At 45.9% G+C, this 24,096-nt stretch overlaps 1 protein-coding gene across 1 annotated transcript; it reads left to right on the forward strand.

The window, feature by feature from the left end:
* The first annotated feature begins 191 nt into the window (after positions 1-191).
* Positions 192-20,342, forward strand: LOC116480334 (nmrA-like family domain-containing protein 1). Its single transcript, XM_032172301.1, has 5 exons — positions 192-327; positions 10,109-10,358; positions 14,365-14,555; positions 18,799-19,405; positions 19,731-20,342. The coding sequence occupies exons 2-4, from the start codon at positions 10,268-10,270 to the stop codon at positions 18,976-18,978; spliced, it is 462 nt and encodes a 153-aa protein (XP_032028192.1). The 5' UTR covers positions 192-327; positions 10,109-10,267; the 3' UTR covers positions 18,979-19,405; positions 19,731-20,342.
* The last annotated feature ends 3,754 nt before the right edge of the window (positions 20,343-24,096 follow it).

Raw genomic sequence — 24,096 nt, forward strand, 5'->3', positions numbered from 1 at the left:
GCCCCCTTACAAGATTCACATCACCAGGACATCTAGTTCAATGCCTTGTATACCAAAGGCACTCAACACACATTTGCTGAACAGTGAATCAGTCTTCATTTAGAAAATTGCAGTGTCACAGTGAGTAAGCGGACTAGTGGTAACAGGAACAAGGAGGGGCACAACAAAAGGTGTGGTAATTGGAGTGGTTTATAATTCTCACCAGAGAAGAAACACAGCATTTCGGCTGGTGTCGCTGCTCCAGGGAAAGTTCTTCTACTCCACCGACTGTCTCTTTTCCTGGTAACATGGCCAGCAAGAAAGTAATTACAGTGTTTGGAGCAACAGGTAAAAAGTCTTTAATTTTTAGGGCATACTGACTTTGCTCACTCTCCTGTCTTCCTATTTGTAACTTTAGAGCCTGCTAGTGTGGGCTGAACAAAGAGCTCTTTGGAAGAAATTTTTTTTTTTTTTTTTTTTTTTTTTTTGAGACGGAGTCTCGCTCTGTCACCCAGGCTGGAGTGCAGTGGCGCAATCTCGGCTCACTGCAAGCTCCGCCTCCCGGGTTCACGCCATTCTCCTGCCTCAGCCTCCCCAGCAGCTGGGACTACAGGCGCCTGCCACCACACCCGGCTAATTTTTTGTATTTTTAGTAGAGACAGGGTTTCACCGTGTTAGCCAGGATGGTCTCGATCTCCTGACCTCGTGATCCGCCCGCCTCGGCCTCCCAAAGTGCTAGGATTACAGGCTTGAGCCACCGCGCCCGGCCTGGAAGAAATTTTTTTAAGTATCCTATTGCTTTATTTCTTGATGTGGTAAAGGGGTGGCATCGTTTGATTTGTAACTTGATCTCAGCAGGACAAGGACACTGACGTAATCTCCCTTTCCCAGTCATGGGGCTAACTGGTTGGTATAAGTCTCATTTCAACATAAGCTATACTCTGAAGTCTTCTCTCCACTCACTTCCTAATAAGCAAAAGGTACAAGTGTGAGAGGCCTGGGGGTTTGTAGTGAATATGCAATGCCTGATCAATCTCCCAGGGAGTCTGCAAGGATGGAGTGTGTGGGCAGTTTGCATTCCTGGCTCTCTTACAGTTTGTTCCTCAACAGTCAGAGCCATCTTTGCACCATGTAAATCAAATCAGGTTATTCTCCTTCAATCTATTCTCATTTCAGCCTCCCAAGGATCCATTTGAAACTGTCAGATCATGTCAGGCCTCTGCTCCAAACCCTCTAAAAGATCCCAGCCCCATGGCACTCCCAGTAAAGTGCGAAGTCTTGCTAATGCCCTGCAACCGGGCCTTGGAAATGCCGTGTCAGAACTCTCTTCCTGCCACCCTCCTCTCACTCCGCTTCATTACCCTGGCTTTCTTGGTGTTCCTCCAAAACCATCCCACAATACAAAGCCTCTGGCCTTTGTATTGGCTGCTTCTTCAACCTAGAATGATCTCCCTCTGTTACTGATATGGTTTGGCTGTGTCCCCACCCAAATCTCATCTTGAATTGTAGTTCCCATAATCCCTACATGTCATAGGAGTGACCAGGTGGAGATAAATGAATGTTGGGGGCGGTTCCCCCAGCCTGTTCTCATGATAGTGAAACGGGAGAGTTCCCTGGTCCCCCACCACAGGATGTGTGACAGGGGTGTGGCTCTCTGTTCTGCCACTGCAAGCTCAAACTCTTTAAGGGAGGGGGAGCATGCATACGGGTAGGTGCAGGAATTGGGGCAAGTGCTTTTGGGCTCCGGCCCTATGGCAGCATCTAGGGGTGGGTGTCTTAACTTTCAAAGCCCAAGTGTGCATGTATTACAGTGTACTCTTTTAGCCTTGCCATCTGCAGATGGCTTAAGGGTTAACCAGCTCTGTGAACCCTCTGCCTTTTTGCAAAAGGAGGGGGCTAGTGTGACAACTTTCTGTATCCCAAGCTCTCATCCAGCATCCCAGAAGAATAAGGTCACACATGAACTTGAAGGATGAATGAAGGGGTTTTATTGAATGGTGGAAGTGGCTCTCAGTGGGATGGATGGGGAGCTAGACAGGGGATGGAGTAGGAATGTGATCTTCCCCTGGAGTTTGGCTGTCCAGTGGCTGATTCTCCGAACATCCTCATCCAAACTCCTCCTGACGTTCCTTCTCTTCTCTCCTCTGCCGCACCATTCTGCCATCTGTTTGTCTCCTTGTCTCCTAGTCTGCTTTGGGAGCCTGGGGTTTGGGGCTTATATGGGTACAGGACAGGGGGTGTGGCAGGCCAAAAGGCAACTTTCGGGGTGCAAAAACAGGAATACCTGTTTCTCATTTAGGGCAGCAGGTATCCAGGCTTAAGGGTGGGGCCTTTGCCAGGAACCACCCTCTTCTACCCAGTATTTCCCTGTCTCCTGTTCGTATCAATAGTGAGTTAGTTCTCACGAGATCTGGTGGTTTTACAAGGGGCTTCCCCCTTCACTGGGCACTCATTCTCTCTGCTGCCACCCTGTGAAGTGGTGTCTCCTGCCATGATTGTAAGTTTCCTGAGACCTTCCTAGCCATGTGAAACTGTGAGTCAATTAAACCTCTTTTCTTTATAAATTACCCAGTGTTGGGTATTTCTTCACAGCAGCGTGAGAAAGGACTAACACAGTTACCCACTGCTTTCTCCCTCATGCCATTCAGGTCTCTGCTTAGATGTTACCTTTTCCATGGGGACTTTCCAGACCTCTATATTTGAAATTGCAACTCTGCTTCCACCCTGCCCATGTCTGGCTCCCTTCCTTACTTGAATTCTTCTATTTCTGCCTGTCTTTCCACATTAGAATATAAGCTCTATGAGAACAGGAATTTGTCTGGAGGAAGTCAAGGGCTAAAGCAGGAAGCAGAGTGAAATAAATTCTCAAAAATCAACAGTCAAGTATGATATTTAAAGGAGAAGAAGAGGCAATGGAGTGGGGGATGACTCTATTAATCGTTAGGGTGATGGTAAAGATGTTGGCTTTTCTTGAAAGAGAAAAGTGATCGAAGGGTTTGGTTTTTTCAGTGTGTTTGTGTTTAGCTACATGGTCTCACTGTGTTGCCTGGGCTGGAGTGTAGTGACTCTCACAGGAGCCATCATAGTACACAGCCTCAAACTCCCGGTCTCAAGTGATCTTCCCGCCTCAGCCTCCCAAGTAGCTGGGACTGCAGGATTGCAACAGCATGCCAGACATTGAAGGATTTTGAGCAGAGGAATGACATGACTTTGGTGTTAAAAGGATCATTTTAGCTTATGCTTTGTGAAGGGACTATAGCTGGTAAGGGCTGAAGCAGGGAGACCTGTTAGGAGGCGGTTGTCATGAAATAGGTGAGATGATAGTAGCTTAGACCAGGGTGGTAGCAATGAAATTGTGGAGAGTGGTCAGATTCTGCGGAGGTTTTAAAAGTAGAGTTGGCAGGATTTGTTGGTGGACCAGATATCAGGGGTAAGAAGGGAAGAGTTGAAAATGACTCTGAAGTTTTATGGCTTGAGTAACTGGAAGAATAAAGTTGAGATTCACTGAAATATGGGAGACAGTGGGGAGGAGGAGGTCAGGAGCTCCTTAAACTTGAATTGGTCTCATTAAACTTGAATTGCCAACTAGGCATCCAGAGACTGGGTAGGCAGTTGGATAAGATTTTTGGGAGTGGCCAGTCACTCTATTAATTCTGTCTTCTAAATCTCTCTCAGATTTTTTCCATTCTCCCTCTTAGAAGCTTTTTCCACACTCCCTTTGCCTTTTCTCCATGTTCTACCTTTAAACAGAATCATCTTTCAAATCTGATTAATTTTTCAAACCTTGTAGCCAGCTAATACCACCTTGTATCACATTCCCGTTCTCCTTCATTACTGCCCAAGATGTAAGCCCCTCTGGTTTTTAGTCTCAACCCTATATTTCTCCACGCATCCTTTCCCTGACTCCACATCTCAGACTCCCTTGCTTCCAAAACCTTCTCATGGTATCCTTCTGTTCCAACATCAACATCTTGCTAAATGCCCCCTCAACCTCTTTGAATAAATGGTCACACTTGACTCTTCTCTCTCAATCCTCCCTGTTCATCATCACCACATCCAGTTAATCACCAAAATCCTGTTGATATCACCTTGTCAAAGAAAACTGTGAAAGACTTTGAAATGGGAAAAAAAGTTTGCTGGATGTCCTTGCCCAGGGCACCGTTCTCACTTTTGTGAGCCTTTCCTTGTTTTTAAGATATTTATAACTATAAATTGTGGCAAACAGATAATAACGCAACCGATTGTTATCCATAGAAATGCAAATGAAGGCTGGGTATGGTGGCTCACGCCTGTAATCCCAGCACTTTGGGAGGTCGAGGTGGGCTGATCATGAGGTCAGGAGTTTCAGACCAGCCTGGCCAATATGGTAAAACCCCGTCTCTACTGAAAATACAAGAATTAGCCAGGCATGGTGGCGGGTGCCTTTAGTCCCAGCTACTCAGGAGGCTGAGGCAGGAGAATCACTTGAACCCAGGAGGCGGCAGTTGCAGTGAGCTGAGATCACGCCACTGCACTCCAGCCTGGGCGACAGAGCAAGACTCCGTCTCAAAAAAAAAAAAAAAAAAAGAAATGCAAATGAATTGTGTCTGGTGGACCACAGTTGATTATCACCTGGTGGATATTGACTGGTTTTGTCCCTAATTGTACATTCATTTTAGCATTTTGGCATTCTTGATCGCCTATATATATGTGTGTTCTTTGAATTTTTCTTATAACATTGTACTGGTTCACTCATTAATGAGTTAAGTAAAATTTTGACACATTCATTTTATGTGTGTATAAATTATTATTTTACTCTTTAAAAATGTATCCTTTAATAATCTGAGTATCTCTTAAATTTGCATTATTCCCTCCACCCGAATAACCCCTTCTAGCACAGGTCATTATCAACCTTTACCTAGATTATTTTAAAGCCCACTAATTGTACCCTTGTCTGTGGTCTCTCTATCCTATTCCACACTCTCCATTAACCAGAGCGCTTTCCCAGCATGTAATTCTGAACATACTGCTCAACTTCATAAAATCTTCTGCTCCCAGAACAAAGTGCAGCCCTCTAGGCCTATTTTGCTTCTCTAGCCTCATGTGTGACATTGACCTGCAGTTCTCAGTCAGATTCGTTTCAATTCTCTGAATTCACTGGCTTCTCTGTCACCTCTGGAGTAGAGCACTTGCAATCAGCTTTGCATGCAACACACTCCACTTGCCTCTCTTCTCCCAATTCTTGTCTGAGGGTCTTTAGGGCTCACCTCTGTTACTACTTCCTTCAGGAAGCCTCCCTCTAGTCTGGGTTAGATGCTCCACTTATGTCCTCCTCTGGAGCCTGTATTCCCTCAGCCCTTTACCTCCTCCCCTAATGGCACATATCACACTGTATTACAATTGCTCTTTTTTTTTTTTTTTGAGACGGAGTCTCGCTCTGTCCCCCAGGCTGGAGGGCAGTGGCGTGATCTCGACTCACTGCAAGCTCTGCCTTCTGTGTTCAGGCCATTTTCCTGCGTCAGCCTCCCGAGTAGCTGGGACTAAACGCGCCCGCCACCAGGCCCGGCTAATTTTTTGTATATTTTAGTAGAGACGGGGTTTCACCATGTTAGCCAGGACGGTCTATAGTTGCTCTTTAATGATCTCCTCTGCTAGTCTGTAAACTCTGTGCAGGCTGGTGTCATGTTCAGGTTTGAATCCTGAAATCCTTACTTAAGCAGCTATAGGATCTGGAGTAAGTTCTTGACTCTTTAGGCCATAATCCAATATATTAGTAATGTCTTTCATAAATTATATCTTATATCCAACATGTTCAAAACTGCTATTGTTTACCACTACATCCCCAGGGCATAGCACAGCATGTGAAAGTCATTCAAAAACATGGTCCCAGGACAATAATAGAAACTTCCCTATAAAAATCCTTTTCAAGGACCATGACCCACCCTACCTACTCCAGCACCCCCCAACCCCCTGCAAAAAGCACAAATTATACTCAAATAGAAGGTACTTCAGTTTGTTTAGGTTTTTATTTTATAAAGTCAGAGTAAAATATTCAACCCACCTGCTTTTTAATTGTGAATGGTTCCACATAATGGCTATCCTAAGAGAGATGAAAAAGGGTTTTGTTTTACTTTCTCTAATTTATAAAGAAAAAAAGTTTATTTGATTAATGATTCTTGTGGCTGGGAAGTTCAAGATTGTGCATCTGCATCTGATGAGAGCCTAAGGCTGCTTCCACTCATGGTGGAAGGTAAAGGGGAGCTGGCATGTGCAGAGATCACATGGAGAGAGAGGACAAGAGGGAGGGTGGAGGTGCCAGGCTCATTTTAACAGCCAGCTCTCACAGGAACTAATAGATGAGAACTCACCTCTGAGGGAGAGCATTAATCTATTCATGAGGGATCTGTTCCCATGACCCAAACACCTCCAGTTATGCTCCAGTATTGGGACTCACATTTCAACATGAGGTTTGGAGGGGACAAATATCCAAACCAGCATCCAGTGTTCTGCAATTTCACAGTGATGTGCATAAAGTGGGAGTTCATGTATCATTGTATTGGGCACTCAGTGACCTCTCAATCTGGAAGCTCAGTTAATATCCTTGGACTCAGAGAAATTACTATTTTCTTAGATAATTTCAATACCTCTATCTATTTCTCATTCTTTAATTCCCCTGGCTTGATCTTCTAATTATTTTTCTCTCTCTTATTTTACTTGCTTTTTTTTCCCCCCTTCTAATTCTGGAAGATTTCTCCAACTTTTTCTACTGACATTTTATTTCTGCTATAATAAAATTTTGAGAGCTGCTGCTTATCTTTTGAATGCTTGCTCTCTTTCTCAGTCTCTTCTCCTCTTTTTGGGCTGATATAGTGTTTGGAATACAAAACCTTTTCTAATCTCAGAGGATATTAATTCGGAGTCTTGCTCTGTCACCCAGGCTGGAGCGCAGTGGCGAGATCTTGGCTCACTGCAACCTCTGCCTCCTGGGTTCAAATGCTTCTCCTGCCTCAGCCTCCCAAGTAGCTGGGATTATAGGCACCTGCCACCACACCTGGCTAATTTTTGTATTTTTAGTGGAGAAGGGGTTTTACTATGTTGGCAAGATTGATCTTGAACTCTGATCTCAAGTGATCTGCCTGCCTCTACCTCCCAAAGTGCTGGGATTACAGGATTGAGCCACTGTGCCCGGCCCCAGGGGATATTAATTCTTTTTAATTTTTTTCTTCAGTTCTCTGGACTGTTTCTGTTTCCATCAGTTTGTTTATTTTGGTTTTGCCTTTCATGTTGGAGGCTTTCCTCAAACATCTGGTGAACTTTGGCTGTCTGTTCATATTTACTAGTAGACAATTTACTATGAAATTTACTATGAAACTCTGTGTGCAAAGACAGAGCGCACTGAATAACCCCTGACCCTCCTATAGGGTTATCAGTGGTGTATTAGCTGGTGTCCCACAAGAAACAGGTGCCACACTCCTCCAGAGAAGCTGAGAAAAATTTAATAATGGTGGACAAGGAAGAGACCAATAAGGAATAAGTAAGCAACAAGAGGAAGGAGAAAAGGGCAAGAGAGATGACCAGAACTTGAGGACAGTAGCGATGTGAAGGGGGTCATCTCTCTTGCCCTTGGGTCTCTGGCTGATGTCTCTCATTGCCCAGACCCAACCTGAGGACACGAGAGCCCATTGATGGAATCCATAAGGATCAGCTGTTGAGTGCACTAAGTAGAAGAGAGAAAGTGAATATGGATAAACACAAAAAAGTATCCAGGACAGGTATCCAGCCAATTTGATGGAGCAACCCAAATGTTAGTAACCCAGCATAGCACCTGGCCTATATCACAGGATATCCCATAAATATTTGCAGGGCGAATACATTAGGCAAGTAATGATCATATCATAATCAGCCTTGAATGTGGTAAAAAATTTTTACAAGTTTTTAAATTTCTAAAAAAATATAGACCAGGGCCAGGTGCAGTGGCTCATGCCTGTAATCCCAGCACTTTGGGATGCTGAGGCAGGTGGATCACCTGAGGTCAGGAGTTCGAGACCAGCCTGACCAACATGGCAAAACTCTGTAGCTACTAAAAATACAAAATTAGCTGGGCGCACGCCTGTAATCCCAGCTACTCGCAGACTGAGGTGGAGAATCGCTTGAACCCAGGAGGCAGAGGTTGTAGTGAACTGAGACTGCACCATTACACTCCAGCCTAGGCCACAAGAGCAAAACTCCATCTCAAACACACACACACACACACACACACACACACACACACATAAATATATAAAATATACATATATAAATATATAAAAAATATAAATATGTATAAAATATATGAGTATATATATATAGAGAGAGAGAGAGAGAGCGCAGGAACCTCTTTTGATGAATTGTCTTAATAACCCCAATATAAGATCTTTTTTTTTTGAGACAGAGTCTCGCTCTGTCGCCCAGGCTGGAGTGCAGTGGCGCAATCTCAGCTCACTGCAAGCTCCGCCTCCCACGTTCACGCCATTCTCCTGCCTCAGCCTCTCCGAGTAGCTGGGACTACAGGCGCCTGCCACCACGCCTGGCTAATTTTTTGTATTTTTTAGTAGAGACGGGGTTTCACCGTGGTCTCGATCTCCTGACCTCGTGATCCGCCTGCCTCGGCCTCCCAAAGTTCTGGGATTACAAGTGTGAGCCACCGCGCCCGGCCCAATATAAGATCTATAACCAGGTAAAAGTAGAATAATCGCCCTTATTGAATCTGGAGAACCTGTGGGCATCCCTCATTTTGACACTCTGCTCACTTGCCCTTCTTGTTGCCTCAAGCCTCTCCCACTCCTCTCTTCCCATGTCCTCTGCAAAAATGCCTCTGAAGAGGCCACAAAGAACTTAGTTTGAAAGCCATGGGAATATGTGAAGGGCTATGTAGTACCCCCTGCAGTAGATATTGCAGCAGCTCTACTCTGAATCATGAGATTTCTGACCTTCTTTCAGTGAACATTCTTCCTGATCCTTCCTGTGTTTCTTCTTCCCTTGACCCTGCAGGAGCTCAAGGTGGCTCTGTGGCCAGGGCAATTTTGGAGAGCAAAAAATTTGCCGTGAGGGCAGTGACCAGGGATGTGACTTGACCAAATGCCCTGGAGCTCCAGCGCCTTGGAGCTGAAGTGGTAAAAGGTGACCTGAATGATAAAGCATCTGTAGACAGTGCCTTGAAAGGTGCCTATGGGGCCTTCTTGGTGACCAACTTCTGGGACGCTCTCAACAAAGATAAGGAAGTGTGTCAGGTAGAAACCAAATTGTTTCTTTTTTCCTTTTGAGTCCTTTCCTCTTACCCTCCGTAGCAGCTTCTTTCCTTCCTAGAAGGGGACAGGCCTTCAGTCTGGGCAAATATATGTCTTACATCCCTTTTGACATTTATAAAAAATATGTACTTTAAGTACTTGTTAAAGGTATCTTTGTAAAATTAATGTTATGTAGCATCTGTCTAGGTCTCAAGACCTTGAGTATTCGAGAGTGGCTGTTTAATGAAGCTGGTCATTGGATTCTCCACTTCTCACCATTTGTTTGTACATGGCATGGGGGAGGTGGTAGCAAGTGTACCCCCAAATTTGAGGCTAGTTTGAGAGTGAAATGGAGAGAATAAAGATGTAATTTACACTTTATTTACACTTCAGATAGATAATTTGGGGATGGGTACATAGAAAAAGAAATAAAACAGCAAATAAACCCACAATGAATTAAATTCAGGGAAAATGAAAGTTTGTAGAAAAAGTAAATGTAGGCTGGGTGCAGTGGCTCACGCCTGTAATCCCAGCACTTTTGGAGGCCAAGGCAGGTGGATCACCTGAGGTCAGGAGTTCAAGATCAACCTGAACAACATGGTGAAACCCCGTTTCTACTAAAAATACAAAATTAGCTGGGCGTGGTGGTGCATGCCTGTAATCCCAGCTACTTGGGAGGCTGAGCCAAGAGAATCACTTGAATCCAGGAGGCGGAAGTTGCAGTGAGCGGAAATCACCAGACTCTGTCTAAAAAAAAAAAAAAAAGCGGTGGGGAGAGGAGGGAGGGGGGAGGTGGGGAGGTGGAAGAGATCCTGCCCTTAATCTCTGTCGAAATGCAAATACAAATACAGCAGCCTATACGAGGATTTACCTTCGACCCTCAGGGGAAGCTGGTGGCAGACTCCGCCAAGCACCTGGGTCTGAAGCACGTGGTGTACAGCGGCCTGGAGAACGTCAAGCGGCTGACGGACGGCAAGCTGGAGGTGCCGCACTTTGACAGCAAGGGCGAGGTGGAGGAGTACTTCTGGTCCATTGGCATCCCCATGACCAGTGTCCGTGTGGCGGCCTACTTTGAAAACTTTCTCGCGGCGTGGCGGCCCGTGAAAGCCTCTGATGGAGATTACTACACCTTGGGTAAAACGAAGTGAAAGCACACTAGGCACCTGGTTGCCCTCCTCTCCACTCACCTGCCTCCCTCTCTCCCTTCTTGCCCCTCTGCAGTGGACACCTATCATCTGAGTGTCTTCTATGTGTTTAGCCCTGTGTGAAGTGCTGAGAGGGATGCCAAATTGTCCTCGGCTTCTCTAGGGCACTACACTAAGTTGTTCTTCCAGGGCAGAGAACTAGATCTGGGATCAGAAGCACAAAGGGTTACATTTCCAATCTCAACATACTGACCCTCCTTAATGTAAGTACTGGAGTTAGCTGTGTGACCTCCAGCCTCCGTTTCCTCAGGTTATTTATTTATTTATTTTTTTTGAGACGGAGTCTCGCTCTGTCCCCCAGGCTGGAGTGCGGTGGCGCCATCTCGGCTCACTGCAAGCTCCGCCTCCCGGGTTCAAGCCATTCTCCTGCCTCAGCCTCTCCAAGTAGCTGGGACTACAGGCGCCCGCCACCACGCCCGGCTAATTTTTTGTATTTTTTAGTAGAGACGGGGTTTCACCCTGGTCTCGATCTCCTGACCTCGTGATCCGCCCTCCTCGGCCTCCCAAATTGCTGGGATTACAAGTGTGAGCCATCGTGCCCGGCCTCCTCAGGTTATTTTTATTTTATTTTTTGAGATGGAGTCTTGCTCTGTCGCCCAGGCTGTAGTGCAGCAGCGCGATCTTGGCTCACTGCAACCTCCACAGCCTGGGTTCAAGTGATTCTTGTGCCTCAGCCTCCTGAGTGGCTAGGATTACATGAACCCGCCACCACGCCCTGCTAATTTTTGCATTTTTTAATAGATACGGGGTTTCACCATGTTGGCCAGGCTAGTCTCAAACTCCTGAACTCAAGGGATGCAGCCAATTCAGCCTCCCAAAATGCTGGGATTACAGGTGTAAGCCACCATGCCTGGCAGATTCCTCAAGGTTTAACGGGAAAATTGCACAAGATGACTTTTTTTTTTTTTTTTGAGTCTGAGTCTCTGTTGCCCAGGCTGGAATGCAGTGGGTCTTTTGCCCATACTGGGTTTCATTGCTCACTGTGCAGCCTTGAACTTTTGGGCTCAAGCATCCTCCTACCTCAGCCTCTTGAGTAGCTAGGACTATAGGTGTATACCATCACATCTGGCCAATTATTATTTTATTTTATTTTTGAAGAAATGGGGTCTCTCTTTGTTGCCCAGGCTGGTCTTGAACTCCTGGGCTCAAGTGATCCTCCCGCCTCTGCCTCCCAAAGTGCTGTGATTACAGGTGTGAGCCACCATGCCCAGCCTCAGGATGACTTCTAAGAGCCCTTCTAGCTCATCCATCTGAACTTCTGTGGCAACAATGGAGGAAAAGTGTTCTTCTGATCTAGGTCCCATGGTCAGAATTAGAGCTGAGAGGGACTGTGACCTGCCTGGGAGACAGGTTCCCAGGCCCCACCTGAAGAGAGTCCAATTCTATAGGTCTGGGTTGAGGCCTGGGAGAATGTAGTTTTAACAAGGACTCCGGGTAATTCCAACGCTGCTGGTCCACTGGCCAGCATTCCCCTTCCCTTTGGGGACACTTTCTGTGGCCATGGTCAGTGTTGGCCTTTGTGCAGTGGGGGGAATGTGGGAATACCAATGACAATTCAGGCTTTCTTCCTAGATTCAGAATTAACACTCACTAGAAGCCGGGAGGGGTGGCCTATGGTCCCAGCTACTCAGGAGGCTTAGGTGACAGGATTGTTTGAAATAGAATGAGGGAGGGGAGGGTAGTAAGAGGTGAGGTCAGAACTAACAGAGGGTCTGGTTGTGTAAGCTTTGTAAACAACTGGCTTTTCCTCTGAGGGACACAGAGAACTATCAGAAGGTTCTGAGCAGACAGGGCCAGGTGTGGTAGCTCATGCTTGTAATCCCAGCACTTTGGGAGGCCGTGGCAGGCGGATCTCTTGAGGCCAGGAGTTTGAGACCGGCCTGGCCAAGATGATGAAACCCCGTCTCTACTAAAAGTACAAAAATTAGCTGGGCGTGGTGGCGGGTGCCTGTAATCCCAGCTACCAGGGAGGCTGAGGTGGGCGAATTACTTGAACCCGGGAGGCAGAGGTTGCAGTGAGCTAGGATTACACTACTGCACTCCAGCATGGGTGACACAGCGAGACTCCGTCTCAAAAAAAAGAAGGTTCTGAACAGAGGTAACATTCACCTGAGCTGAGTTTTTTACAGGGTCACTCTGATTTTATGTTGAAAAGAGACTATGAAAGGGCAAGAGTTTGGCCAAGCGTGGTGGCTCATACCTGTAATCTCAGCACTTTGGGAAGCTGAGGCCAGTGGATCGTGAGGTCAGGAGTTTGAGACCAGCCTGGTCAAGATAGTGAAACCCCATCTCTACTAAAAATACAAAAATTCGCTGAGCATGCGTGCCTGTAATCCCAGCTACTCGGGAGGTTGAGGCAGGAGAATTGCTTGAACCCAGCAGGCGGAGGTTGCAGTGAGCCGAGATCGCACCACTGCACACTCTAGCCTGGGTGACAGAGCAAGGCTCCGTCTCAAAAAAAATTTTGTTTTTTTTGTATTTTTAGTAGAAACGGGGTTTCACCGTGTTAGCCAGGATGGTCTCGATCTCCTGACCTCACGATCCACCTGCCTCGGCCTCCCAAAGTGCTGGGATTACAGGCATGAGCCACCGTGCCTCTGCTGCTATAGCATTTCTGACGGGCTGCCTGGCCAACGTGGTGAAACACCGTCTCTGCTAAAAATATAATAATCAGCCTGGTGTGGTAGCAGGTGCCTGTAATTCCAGCACTTTGGGATCCGAGGCCAAGGCAGGCGGATCACGAGGTCAGGAGATCGAGACCATCCTGGCTAACATGGTGAAACCCCGTTTCTACTAAAAATACAAAAAATTAGCTGGTCTTACTGGAGGGTGCCTGTAGTCCCAGCTATTCAGGGGGCTGAGGCAGGAGAACGGCGTGAACACACGAGGCAGAACTTGCAGTGAGCAGAGATCACACCACTGCACTCCAGCCTGGACGAAAGTGCAAGACTTCATCTGAAAAAAAAAAAAAAAAAAAAAAAGGGCAAGAGTGGAAATAAGGAGACAAATTTCGCAATAACTCAAGTCACGGATGATGGTGGCTTGGACCAGGGTGGTAGCATTGAAGATGATGAGAAGTGGCCAGATTTTGTACATATCGTGCATATGATTTCCAAAAAAAAACAAAAAAAACAAAAACAAAAAAAGGATATGGGATATGAGAGAAGTGTCAAGGCTGACTATAAGATTTATGACCTGAGAAATCAGAATGATAGGGTTGCCATTAGCTGAGGTGGGAGGCTGTAGGGAAGCAGGTTGGGGGGTGTAAGAGTTCAGTTTCGGGCCTGTTGAGTTTAAGATGTCTATTGAACAGTCAGGTAAGGATTTGAGTACGTAGTGGGACACATGAGTCTGGAATTCAGCAGAAGTTTTGGCTGGAGATACATTTAATCATACTTTACATAGAGAAGATATTTAGTAAATGGTTGCTCTTTTAAATCAATATCGAGGCACTATAGTATTCTTTTTTAAATTTTTTTTTGAGATGAAGTCTTGTTTTGTTACCCAGGCTGAAGTCCAGTGGCACGATCTCGGCTCACTGCAACCTCTGCCTTCTGGGTTCAAGTGATTCTCCTGCCTCAGTCTCTGGAGTAGCTGGGATTACAGGCACGCACCATCACACCTGGCTAATTTTTGTATTTTTAGTAGAGACAGAGTTTCGCCATGTTGGCCAGGCTGGTCTTGAACTTCTGACCTCAGGTGGTCCACCCTCCTCGGCCTCCCAAAGTGTTGGGATTACAGGCGTGAGCCACCGCACTCAACCTGTAATTTCTCAAACAAAACCTTGTAACTGTGTATAGATTGTGGCCACTGGGTTTTACATTGCCTTCCCACATCTTTTGTTTAAATGATTGATTAGTTTGGGTTGGTGGGACCTACCAAGGATGTGATATAATTAACTATTTATCTTTTTCTATTTTTTTTTTTTAAACTAGCTGTACCGATGGGAGATGTACCAATGGATGGTATCTCTGTTGCTGATATTGGAGCAGCCGTCTCTAGCATTTTTAATTCTCCAGAGGAATTTTTAGGCAAGGCCGTGGGGCTCAGTGCAGAAGCACTAACAATACAGCAATATGCTGATGTTTTGTCCAAGGTTTTGGGGAAAAAAGTCCGAGACGCAAAGGTGAGTTCTTAGGGGACATCCATGTGATCACAAGAGGCCACCTTGGTTAACATTCCACTGACTTACAAATGTTGGTAGACTCTCTGGATTTAGGCAGGATTGAACTTAAACTTTCAGAAGAAATTGAGAAGGACTGTGGTTCCATAAATCTATGGACTTAGGGTTAATTGACTTGTAAAAGTTAAATTACTTTTGAGTGGAAAGAACGTAGAATGTGAAGATTGAGATACAGCCTTTTCACACACACGACCCCAACTCCTCTCATAAGCCCTTGCTGCTGACTACTTCGGTTGTCCAGAGCTAGCTGATGTGGAACAAGGCACTTAGCTTCATTGAACCTCAGCTTCCTCAGTTGCAAAGTGGGGACTGATAGTATCTACTTCGGGTGTTCTTGTGAAAATTACAGAGAATATATTTAAAGGGCTTATCATAGTGTTTGGCACATGGCAGAGATGTATTGAGTCTCTATTATGAACCCAGTGCTACTTTAAGGAATTTGCAGCAAGGTAAAAATATTGATGCCCATCAAGTCGCCATGATCATTATAAGACATAACACTATAGGTGCTTAATTGTGTTGTTCAGACTATCTGTGCTATAGACAACTAGAAAACAGTGGAAGAAGGTTTCATGGAAGACGTGGGCTTGAGTTGGTCCTTGAGGGAACATGACTGTGTATAGACAGAGGAGGCACCAAGAAGGCTGGCCTGGCTAATTCTAGAATAAACACGACAAACCAGAGGCAGTATGGGAAGGAGGCAAATTCTGGCTCTGCCTCTGTCCTTGGTAATTTACTTAACCCCTCTCCATCTCAGTTTCTTCATGTGTTCCAAAAAAAGTTGTTATACCTCCTTCATGGGATCATTGTGAGGATGAAATGAGATCTGGACAGCAAGTGCTTGGCATTAGTAAGCCCTCAACAACTGATCATGCTATACATCGTGCAGGAATGGCCTCCTTGTGTGGGTGGCTGCCTTCTTGGGCTTGGGGGTAAGTTATTTTCTCCAGGGAATTGTGCCTGGCCAGGATAGACTTTTTACAGAAGAGTGAGAATTGGTGATATTGAGCATTACCAGCCATTTCCCCAAGCAGGCATTGATAAGAGGAAGGGAAAATAAAACAGGCTGTTTTCAGGGTACAATGATAGAGTTGAGTAGTTCCAACAGAGACCTTATGGCCCACAAAGCCTACAATATTTATATCTAGGCCTTTAAAAAAAAGATTGTTTCCCAGCACTTTGGGAGGCCAAGGAGGGTGGATCACGAGGTCAGGAGTTTGAGACCAGCCTGGCCAACACGGTAAAACCCTGTCTCTACTAAAAATACAAAAATTAGCTGGGCATGGTGGTGGGCGCTTGTAATCCCAGCTACTGGGGAGGCTGAGGCAGGAAAATCGTTTGAACCCAGGAGGTGGAGGTTGCAGTGAACCAAGATTGCGCCATTGCACTCCAGCCTGGGCGACAGGGCGAGACTCTGTCTTAAAAAAAAAAAAAAAGTTTGTTGACTTGTGTTCTAGAACATTTCCTAGAATTAAGGATAGAAGGTTGGTTCTTGTTTGGATCAACAGCTCTTGGTCCAATGATTCTAGAGGGGATCTCTAGATTCCCAATTCAGCCTCGGGTACTGAAGTCGTGAGGAGGCAAAGAGATATATTTTTTTTTCTGGAAAACCAGTGTGGGAGTCAATCCAGCCACAAAACCACATCTGGTTATCTCATTGAAGCCACACACACATTTCTTGGAGAGATTGTTACTCCTGAACCCAAGAAGGCGGCCACCCACTCAAAGACCCACTCAAAGATGGGCTCACAAGAGGATCTGCAAGGTTCCTTGCACCTGGGTGCACATTTACTTCTCAGTGACCCTTCTCCCAGGCCATTTGCATTTGGGTCATATATTCATTTTGTCTTGTGGGTTTGAACTCTGTAAGGAAGGAGAGAAAGAGAGAGCGTGAGTGTAGGGGTTGAGTGTGTGTATTGATTCTCAGAGGATGCAGTAGACGTTGTTCTGAATTGCTCAGAATCTTCCAAGCATCTATTAGTCACATACTTGGTCCCTGACACTTCTTGGTATGCAAATTGTTTTATAATGCAGCTGAAGCTCCTCTGGCACCACAGACTGTAGGGCATCAGAGGCTGGAACTTCTATAGAATGGTCTGACAATTCCGGGGAAGGGTGCATCTGGCCACAAGGTGGCGCTCCAGCCCTCACGGTCTGACTTCCTCCGACCTCCTCAAGCGGGTGTGAAATGTCTGGTTGAAACTGTCTAACCCCCAAAGGAAGATAGTTTTCTCAGAAAGTGAGACACAACAGAACAGACCTCCTTCGTTCAAAAATGTGCAGTAAAAGAATCCCTTATTTTACTGAAGCACATTTGGTATCAAAGTTATGGATGAAAGAGCGACTCAAGGAGACAGACATGGAAGAATCTTCCATGCTTCTCACATAGACTTCTATTTCCAAACTCACTTCAAATTTTCAGTGTTTTTCTGATTTCAAAAATAGCAACTGCTTATTGAAGAAAACTCAGAAAATTATGAAAAAGAAAATACAAATCACACGTAGTTCAATCTCTCAGAGATAGCTACTGTTAAGATTTGACAGTCTTGTCTTTTTCCAGTATATATAAGTATGTCTATATATGTATATATACTGTATAGACTTATATATATTTATTGTATTAAATATATACATATGTATATGTTTATATAAGTATGTGTATATATGTATATATTAATACAATTATTAAATTGTATTATCGTATTAAATATATATATACACACATATATAATATACATATGTATATATTTAACACAATTAAAATAACACTAAATGTACCATTTTGTTTCTGGCCTTTTCAGTTAATGTTATGAGAATTTTTCTATTTTGTTAAACTTCTCCAAAAACATTAAACTGCATTATGTTCTGAGAGTAGATGTACCACAATTAATTCTACCATTTCTCTATTGTTGGCCATGCAGGTTGTTCTTAATTTTCTCATTATTATGAATGCATGTGACAATCATCGTTTTACCTAAGTTGTTTGTGTCTGTCACGTTTTTTAAAGGCCGAGTAAAATTGCAAAGTCAGAGTTTATCTCTGAGGGCTAAAGACAGATTATACTGGATCCAATAGAAATGATTTTAGCTAATTCAGTAGGGGGAATTATGGATCTAGTTAGTGTTAGAAAGGATTCAAGGAGTGGATTTTATGGAAGGTGACAGAAGGCAGCTCAGCTGGTGTGGGATGGGCTCCATTTCTGCTTGGGCCTGGGCCTTGGCAAAGGCTGGGGCAATTGGAGGTAAAATACAGACCTCTAACCAAGAAAGGGAGCGAGGATGGATGGGCCATCAGCCAGGTGAGAAGGAGAGCCTGGTGCCAGAGACAGGGGATCTTGATGCTGCATGGAGGCCCAGGTGGGTGGACGGTTTCAGAGGGCTGGTGGGGGAATACGAAGAGGAAGTGTAGGCAAAAGCACTGTGAGGTGCTATTCACATGAAGGCTGGTACAGATCTACAGTACCTTACCCAAAAAGCTTGGGGCCAGAAATAATTCAGCTTTAGGAATCTTTCAGCTTTTAGATAGGTTATTGTCTACATATATTATATAACATCACCAGCAGGGGCTGGAGCAGGAACCTGTAATCAAACACATCTGTATCTCTGCAGGCAAATATTTGAATGTTCCCACTAAACGGTATAATTAAAGACCGTAAATAGCTTCACATAGTTAGATCAAGTTTGCCACTAATTTAGTTCAAAAGGGTCAGTTTGCTGCCAAATGGCTTATGGGGGAAAAAAAAAACTTTAGAGTCTCTTGGATTTTGGAGTTAGGCTAAAGAATTGTGGACCTGGCTGGGTGCTGTGGCTCACACCTGTAACCCCAGCACTTTGGGAGGCAGAGGCAGGCGGATCACCTGAGGTCAGGAGTTTGAGACCAGGCTGGCCAACATGGCGAAACCCCGTCTCTACCAAAAATACACAAAATTAGTCGGGCGCGGTGGCGGGTGCCTGTAATCCCAGCTACTCAGGAGGCTGAGGAAGGAGAATTACTTGAACTCGGAGGGCAGAGGTTGCAGTGAGCCGAGATCGCACCACTGCACTCCAGTCTGAGTGACAGAGTGAGATACCGTCTTAAAAAAAAAAAAAATTATGGAACTGTATCATCATTAAGGTGAATAATGTCATTTCAAACTATTTTAAGTATGGACTATAACATTTTCTGTCTTCTTATTTGTTCTTAAAAGATTACCCCGGAAGCTTTCGAGAAGCTAGGATTCCCTGCAGCGAAGGAAATAGCCAATATGTGTCGTTTCTATCACATGAAGCCAGACCGAGATGTCAAGCTCACCCACCAACTAAATCCCAAAGTCAAAAGCTTCAGCCAGTTTATCTCGGAGAACCAGGGAGCCTTCAAGGGCATGTAGAAAATCAGCTGTTCAGATAGGCCTCTGAACCACACAGCCTCTTTCCTCTCTGATCCTTTTCCCCTTTACAGCAAACACTCATGTTGACAGAACTTGCTGGAATGCAATTGTTTGCAACATCGAAGGATTTCCTGCAGTCGCCTCTTCAGTAGGAAGCATTGCATTGGTGATAGGACACAGTAATTTGATTCACATTTAACTTGCTAGTTAGTGATAAGGGTGGTACACCTGTTTGGTAAAATGAGCAGCCTCGGAACTTGGAGCTTGTCTCCTAACACTAATGGGAGGGCAGATTATACTGGGATTTCTCTCGGGTGAGTGATTTCAAGCCCTAACGCTGAAATTCCCCTAGGCAGCTCCAGTTTTCTCAACTGCATTGCAAAATTCCCAGTGAACTTTTAAGTAATTTTAACTTAAAAAAATGAACATCGGCCGGGCGCAGTGGCTCACGCCTGTAATCCCAGCACTTTGGGAGGCCGAGGTGGGCGGATCACCTGAGGTTGGGAGTTCGAGACCAGCCTGACTAACATGGAGAAACCTCATCTCTACTAAAAATACAAAATTAGCCGGGCGTGGTGGTGTGTGCCTGTAATCCCAGCTTCTCCAGGGGGGCTGAGGCAGGAGAATCGCTTGAACCCGGGAGGCGGAGGTTTCGGTGAGCCGAGATTGTGCCATTGCACTCCAGCCTGGGCAGCAAGAGCAAAACTCCGTCTCAAAAACAAACAAACAAACAAACAAACAAAAAAACGAACATCTTTATAGAGAATTTTCTGGGGAACATGGTGTTCAATGAACAAGCACAAGCAATGGAAATGCTAAAATTCAGTTTTGCCTCAAGATTGGAAGTTTATTTTCTAATTCATTCACAAAGTCATCTATTGAGCCACCATTCAATTATTCATCTACTAATTCCTTGATCCTTCATTTATCCATTCTGCAAACTTTTCTTGAGCACCAGCACGGGTGGCCATTTGTGGACTTCTCTTCATTCCTATGTGTTTTCTTATCAAAGTGATCCATTCTTGAAAGGCTCCTTTCCAGTTTGTGGTTGGGTTCAAGTCATGCCAGGGCCAGAGGGCCCATCTCCTCATTTAGCTCTAGGCAAAATCCAGGGGATCTGCAGTGGGGAGCGGGGGCAGGAAGCTGGAGGGAAGGCCTGTGAAGGGTAGGGATGTGGAGAGAGGAGGTGACAGAAGGACCCCACAGGACCTTTCTATATCTCTGGCTTAGCATTTTCTACGTCATATTGTAATCGTCTTATTTGCTAGTTTTCTTCCTTACTGTGAGTGACTTACACTCATCTTTATCCCAGTGCCTGGTACATAATAAGTGATCAATAAATGTTGATTGACTAAATGAGTAAATAATTCTATCATTACAAGAAAAGAGTGGCCAGGCACAGTGGCTCATACCTGTCATCCCAGGACTTTGGGGGAGGCTGAGGTGGGTGGATCGCCTGAGCCCAGGAGTTTAAGACTAGCCTGGGCAACATGGTGAGACCCTCTCTCTGGAAAAGAACAATTAGCCAGGCCATGGTGTTGTGCTCCTTTGGTCCCAGCTACTCGGAGGCCGAGGTTGCAGGATCACCTGAGCCCGGAGGTTGAGGCTGCAGTGAGCCGTGATCATGCCACTGCACTCCAGCCTGGGTGACAGAGTAAGAACCTGTCTCTAAATAAGTAACTAAATAAACAGGTGCATTGGTTGTGTGCATTGGGGGAATGTGTTTTTTATCCCCCCAAAAGAACTAGCAACTGATACTTTTTCAAGGGCGAGTGATTGTCTACTTCCGGGAAGGGAGGATCCCCCGCTATCCAACGTGTGATGATAGAAGCCCCTGAGCAAGGACAGAGATGGTGGTGCCTTTGTGAGAGCCCTTGGCCTGGAATCTCACTCAGGAGCAGGAGACTTGGTGGTGGCAAGAGCCAGCCTTTTTTCTTTTAGAGCTCCCAGGGATAAGTGTTGAATAAATGATGTTGAAGGTGTTGCAAGCAAATTTTTACCTTGGGGGGAATCACAATTGAAGTGCATTTGAGGACCACTCTCCTTTTGAAAGTACCAAGTCCCCAGCAATAAATTCAGTGCAACTTAAGTGCTCAGCCCTGGGAAATGGGCCTGGATAAATTTCTAAAAAGGGAAAAGGAAAAGAAAAACAAAACCCTAAACTAAAAATAGATGACTTATTATTCATCTGGGTGGGCCAGACAGGAAGAACGACTGCTGTTCCCTAAATAACCTCAGGGTCCCCCATGTGGAGAGTGACTATAGGCCCAAGGGTCCCCTGGACTTTTTGTGTGTTTGCTGGGATGGCAGGTTGCTTCTTTAAGACCGGGATGGCTGGGCATGGTGACTCACACCTGCAATCCCAGCGCTTTGAGAGGCCAAAGTGGGAGGATTGCTTGAGGCCAGGAATTTGAGACCAGACTGGGCAACATAGCGAGACCCAGTTTCTAAAAAAAATAACAAAACTTAGCCAGGCATAGTAGTGTGTGCTTGTAGTACCAGCTACTTGGGAAGTTGAGGCAGGAGTATCTCTTGACCCCAGAAATTTGAGGCTTCAGTGACCTGTGATCATGCCACTGCATTCTAGACAGAGTGAGACCTTCCTTGTCTCTCTCTCTCTTTTTTTTTTTTGAGACAGGGTCTCACACTGTCACCCAGGCTAGAGTGCAGTAGTGCAATCACGGCTCACTGCAGCCTAAAACTTCTGAGCTCAAGCGATCCTCCTGCCTCCACCTCCTGAGTAGCTGGGACTACAGGCACACAGTACCATGCCCGGCTAATTCTTTTTGTATTTTTGTAGAGACAGGGCCTAGCTGTCTGGTCTCAAACTTCTGGCCTCAAGTGATCTGCCTGCCTCAGCCTCCCAAAGTGTTGGGATTACAGGCATGAGCCACGATGCTAGGACTTCCTCATCTCTAAAAAAAAAAAAAGGAAGAAAGAAAAGCAAAAAAGAAGACCGAGACAGGCCAGGGCTGCATAGCCATGGATCAGTCCCAACAATTGTTCCTGGAAAGCATGAGAAGTCCTTCCAGGATTTAGAACCAAACTTTACAGTGGCTGATCTGAAATGAGACTGTGCACTTTAGGGACCTCAATCTCACATAACAAAGAAGGGAAAATAACTTCCAACTAATCCGAGACATTTTAATTTGTTGACAGTGGACAAAAGATTCCACCACTATCCTCTCCCACTCCTGCCCAACAGTCTCCAGGCCAAAGGAGGGAAAGGATTCCCTTTGCGGTTGTTCAGGGTAGAGACTTGGGGACCCAAGAGAGGCACAGAAAGTGGAAATAGGGCCGTGCATCTCAGTGTACAAGAGCACCCTCTGTTGTCCAGGAGTAGATTAGGGCTGGGGGTGTGGGTGATGGAATAGAAAGGATGCAGAAGATCTCTCTCCGTGATTCCAGAAATGACCCTAGAAATCCAAGCTACAAAGTCAGATAATCCTGGATTTGATTGTCTCTGCCACTGACAAGTTGTGTGAACTTGGTCAAGTTACTTGATTTCTGGGCTTGGTCTCCTCATCCTCACTGGGGACTGCTGGGAGGACTGAGAGATTGAAAGCATGAGAGGCACTTTGTATAGTCTTTGCCAGGTAGTAAGTGCTCAAGAAACAGCTGTACTTATTCTCTCTCTCTCACTCTTTTTTTTTTTTTTTTTTTTTTTTTTGAGACAGAGGCTCTTGTTGTCCAGGCTGGAGTGCAATGGCGCGATCTCGGCTCACTGCAACCTCCGCCTCCCGGGTTCAAGCGATTCTCTCTCTTGTCTCAGCCTCCCGAGTAGCTGGGATTGCAGGGGCGCGCTGCCACGCCCAGCTAATTTTGTATTTTTAGTGGAGACGGGGTTTCTCCATATTGGTCAGGCTGGTCTCGAACTACCGACCTTAGGCGATCCGCCCGCCTCGACCTCCCAAAGTGTTGGGATTACAGGCATGAGCCACGGCGCCCGGCCAAGAAACAGCTATAATTATTCTTGAGCATAATTCCTCCCCTTGCCTCCTTCATATGCCTCCCAAAGTTCTGAGGTGCCTCCTGGGCGGTTCCCGGTGTCGCCTGACCTTGGCCTCCTGGACTGCAGGTTCATCTTGCTCTAACCGCCCGCTGCCCGGTGTCCCGTCCCTTCCCATCTCCCTTCTCCCACCACTAGATGGCAGTATGAGTCCAGCATAAGAAAGGATCGCTCCAGGCTCACCCCAGGTGATTTTTCCCAGGGCTTTTTTGGGGAATAAAGCCAAAGGAGATAGTTACACGGCGCATCTTAAAGCCTTGTCGGTTACCCTCCGTGGCCATTTCGACAGACATGCGCTGGTCACCTTCTCTGGGGTGAAGTGCCTTCTCCGTGCCGGATTTGAGATTAAGGGAAGGAAAGGGAGGACCAAGGAATTATCCAAAGGCTCCAGCACTGGCTCGCCCCATGGCAGAGGAAGGCCCTCAGGCTGAGGGTGAGCCTTCGGCATAGAGGGGTCTCAGACCCTGCTCCAGGAGTGCAGAGCACAGGGCCTGCCCTTTCTCCGCCTGGCACCGGGGCCGAGCCTTGCTGGATGCTGGTGCTCCTGCTGCTGGCTTCTCCGCTGGCCACACTGCTTGTCATCCTCTCCCCGACCCAAGGGACCTTTGCAACTCTGAAACCCCATCAAGACTACACAAGGGGCAGAGACAATTCACTAAAAGGAAACTGGGGCACTGTTAGGAAGTGCGTATTGAACGGCCCTCAAGCACTGTCCGTTCTCCCAAGTAACAGCAGAACACTCTGGCAATGTAGTCCTGACTTGGACTCCTCATGGGAATGAGCAGGAAGGCTATAACATGAATTTTAAACCATCTCGAGTAGAAGTTGCTATAGCATTACTTTCTCCTTCCTTCCTTCCTTCCTTCCTTCCTTCTTTTTCTTTCCTCCTTCTTCCTTCCTCTTTCCTTCTTTCTTTTCTTTCTTCTTCTTTCTTTCTTCTTCTTCTTCTTTCTTTTTTTTTTTGAGATAGAGTCTTGCTCTGTCACCCAGGCTAGAGTGCAGTGGCGCGATCTCGGCTCACTGCAACCTCCTCCTCCCGGTTCAAGTGATTCTCCTGCCTCAGCTTCCTGAGTAGCTGGGATTACAGGCGCCCCACCACCACACCTGGC

Source organism: Hylobates moloch, unplaced genomic scaffold (genome assembly GCF_009828535.3).
Source record: "Hylobates moloch isolate HMO894 unplaced genomic scaffold, HMol_V3 SCAFFOLD_13, whole genome shotgun sequence".
Taxonomy (NCBI): Eukaryota; Metazoa; Chordata; class Mammalia; order Primates; family Hylobatidae; genus Hylobates; species Hylobates moloch.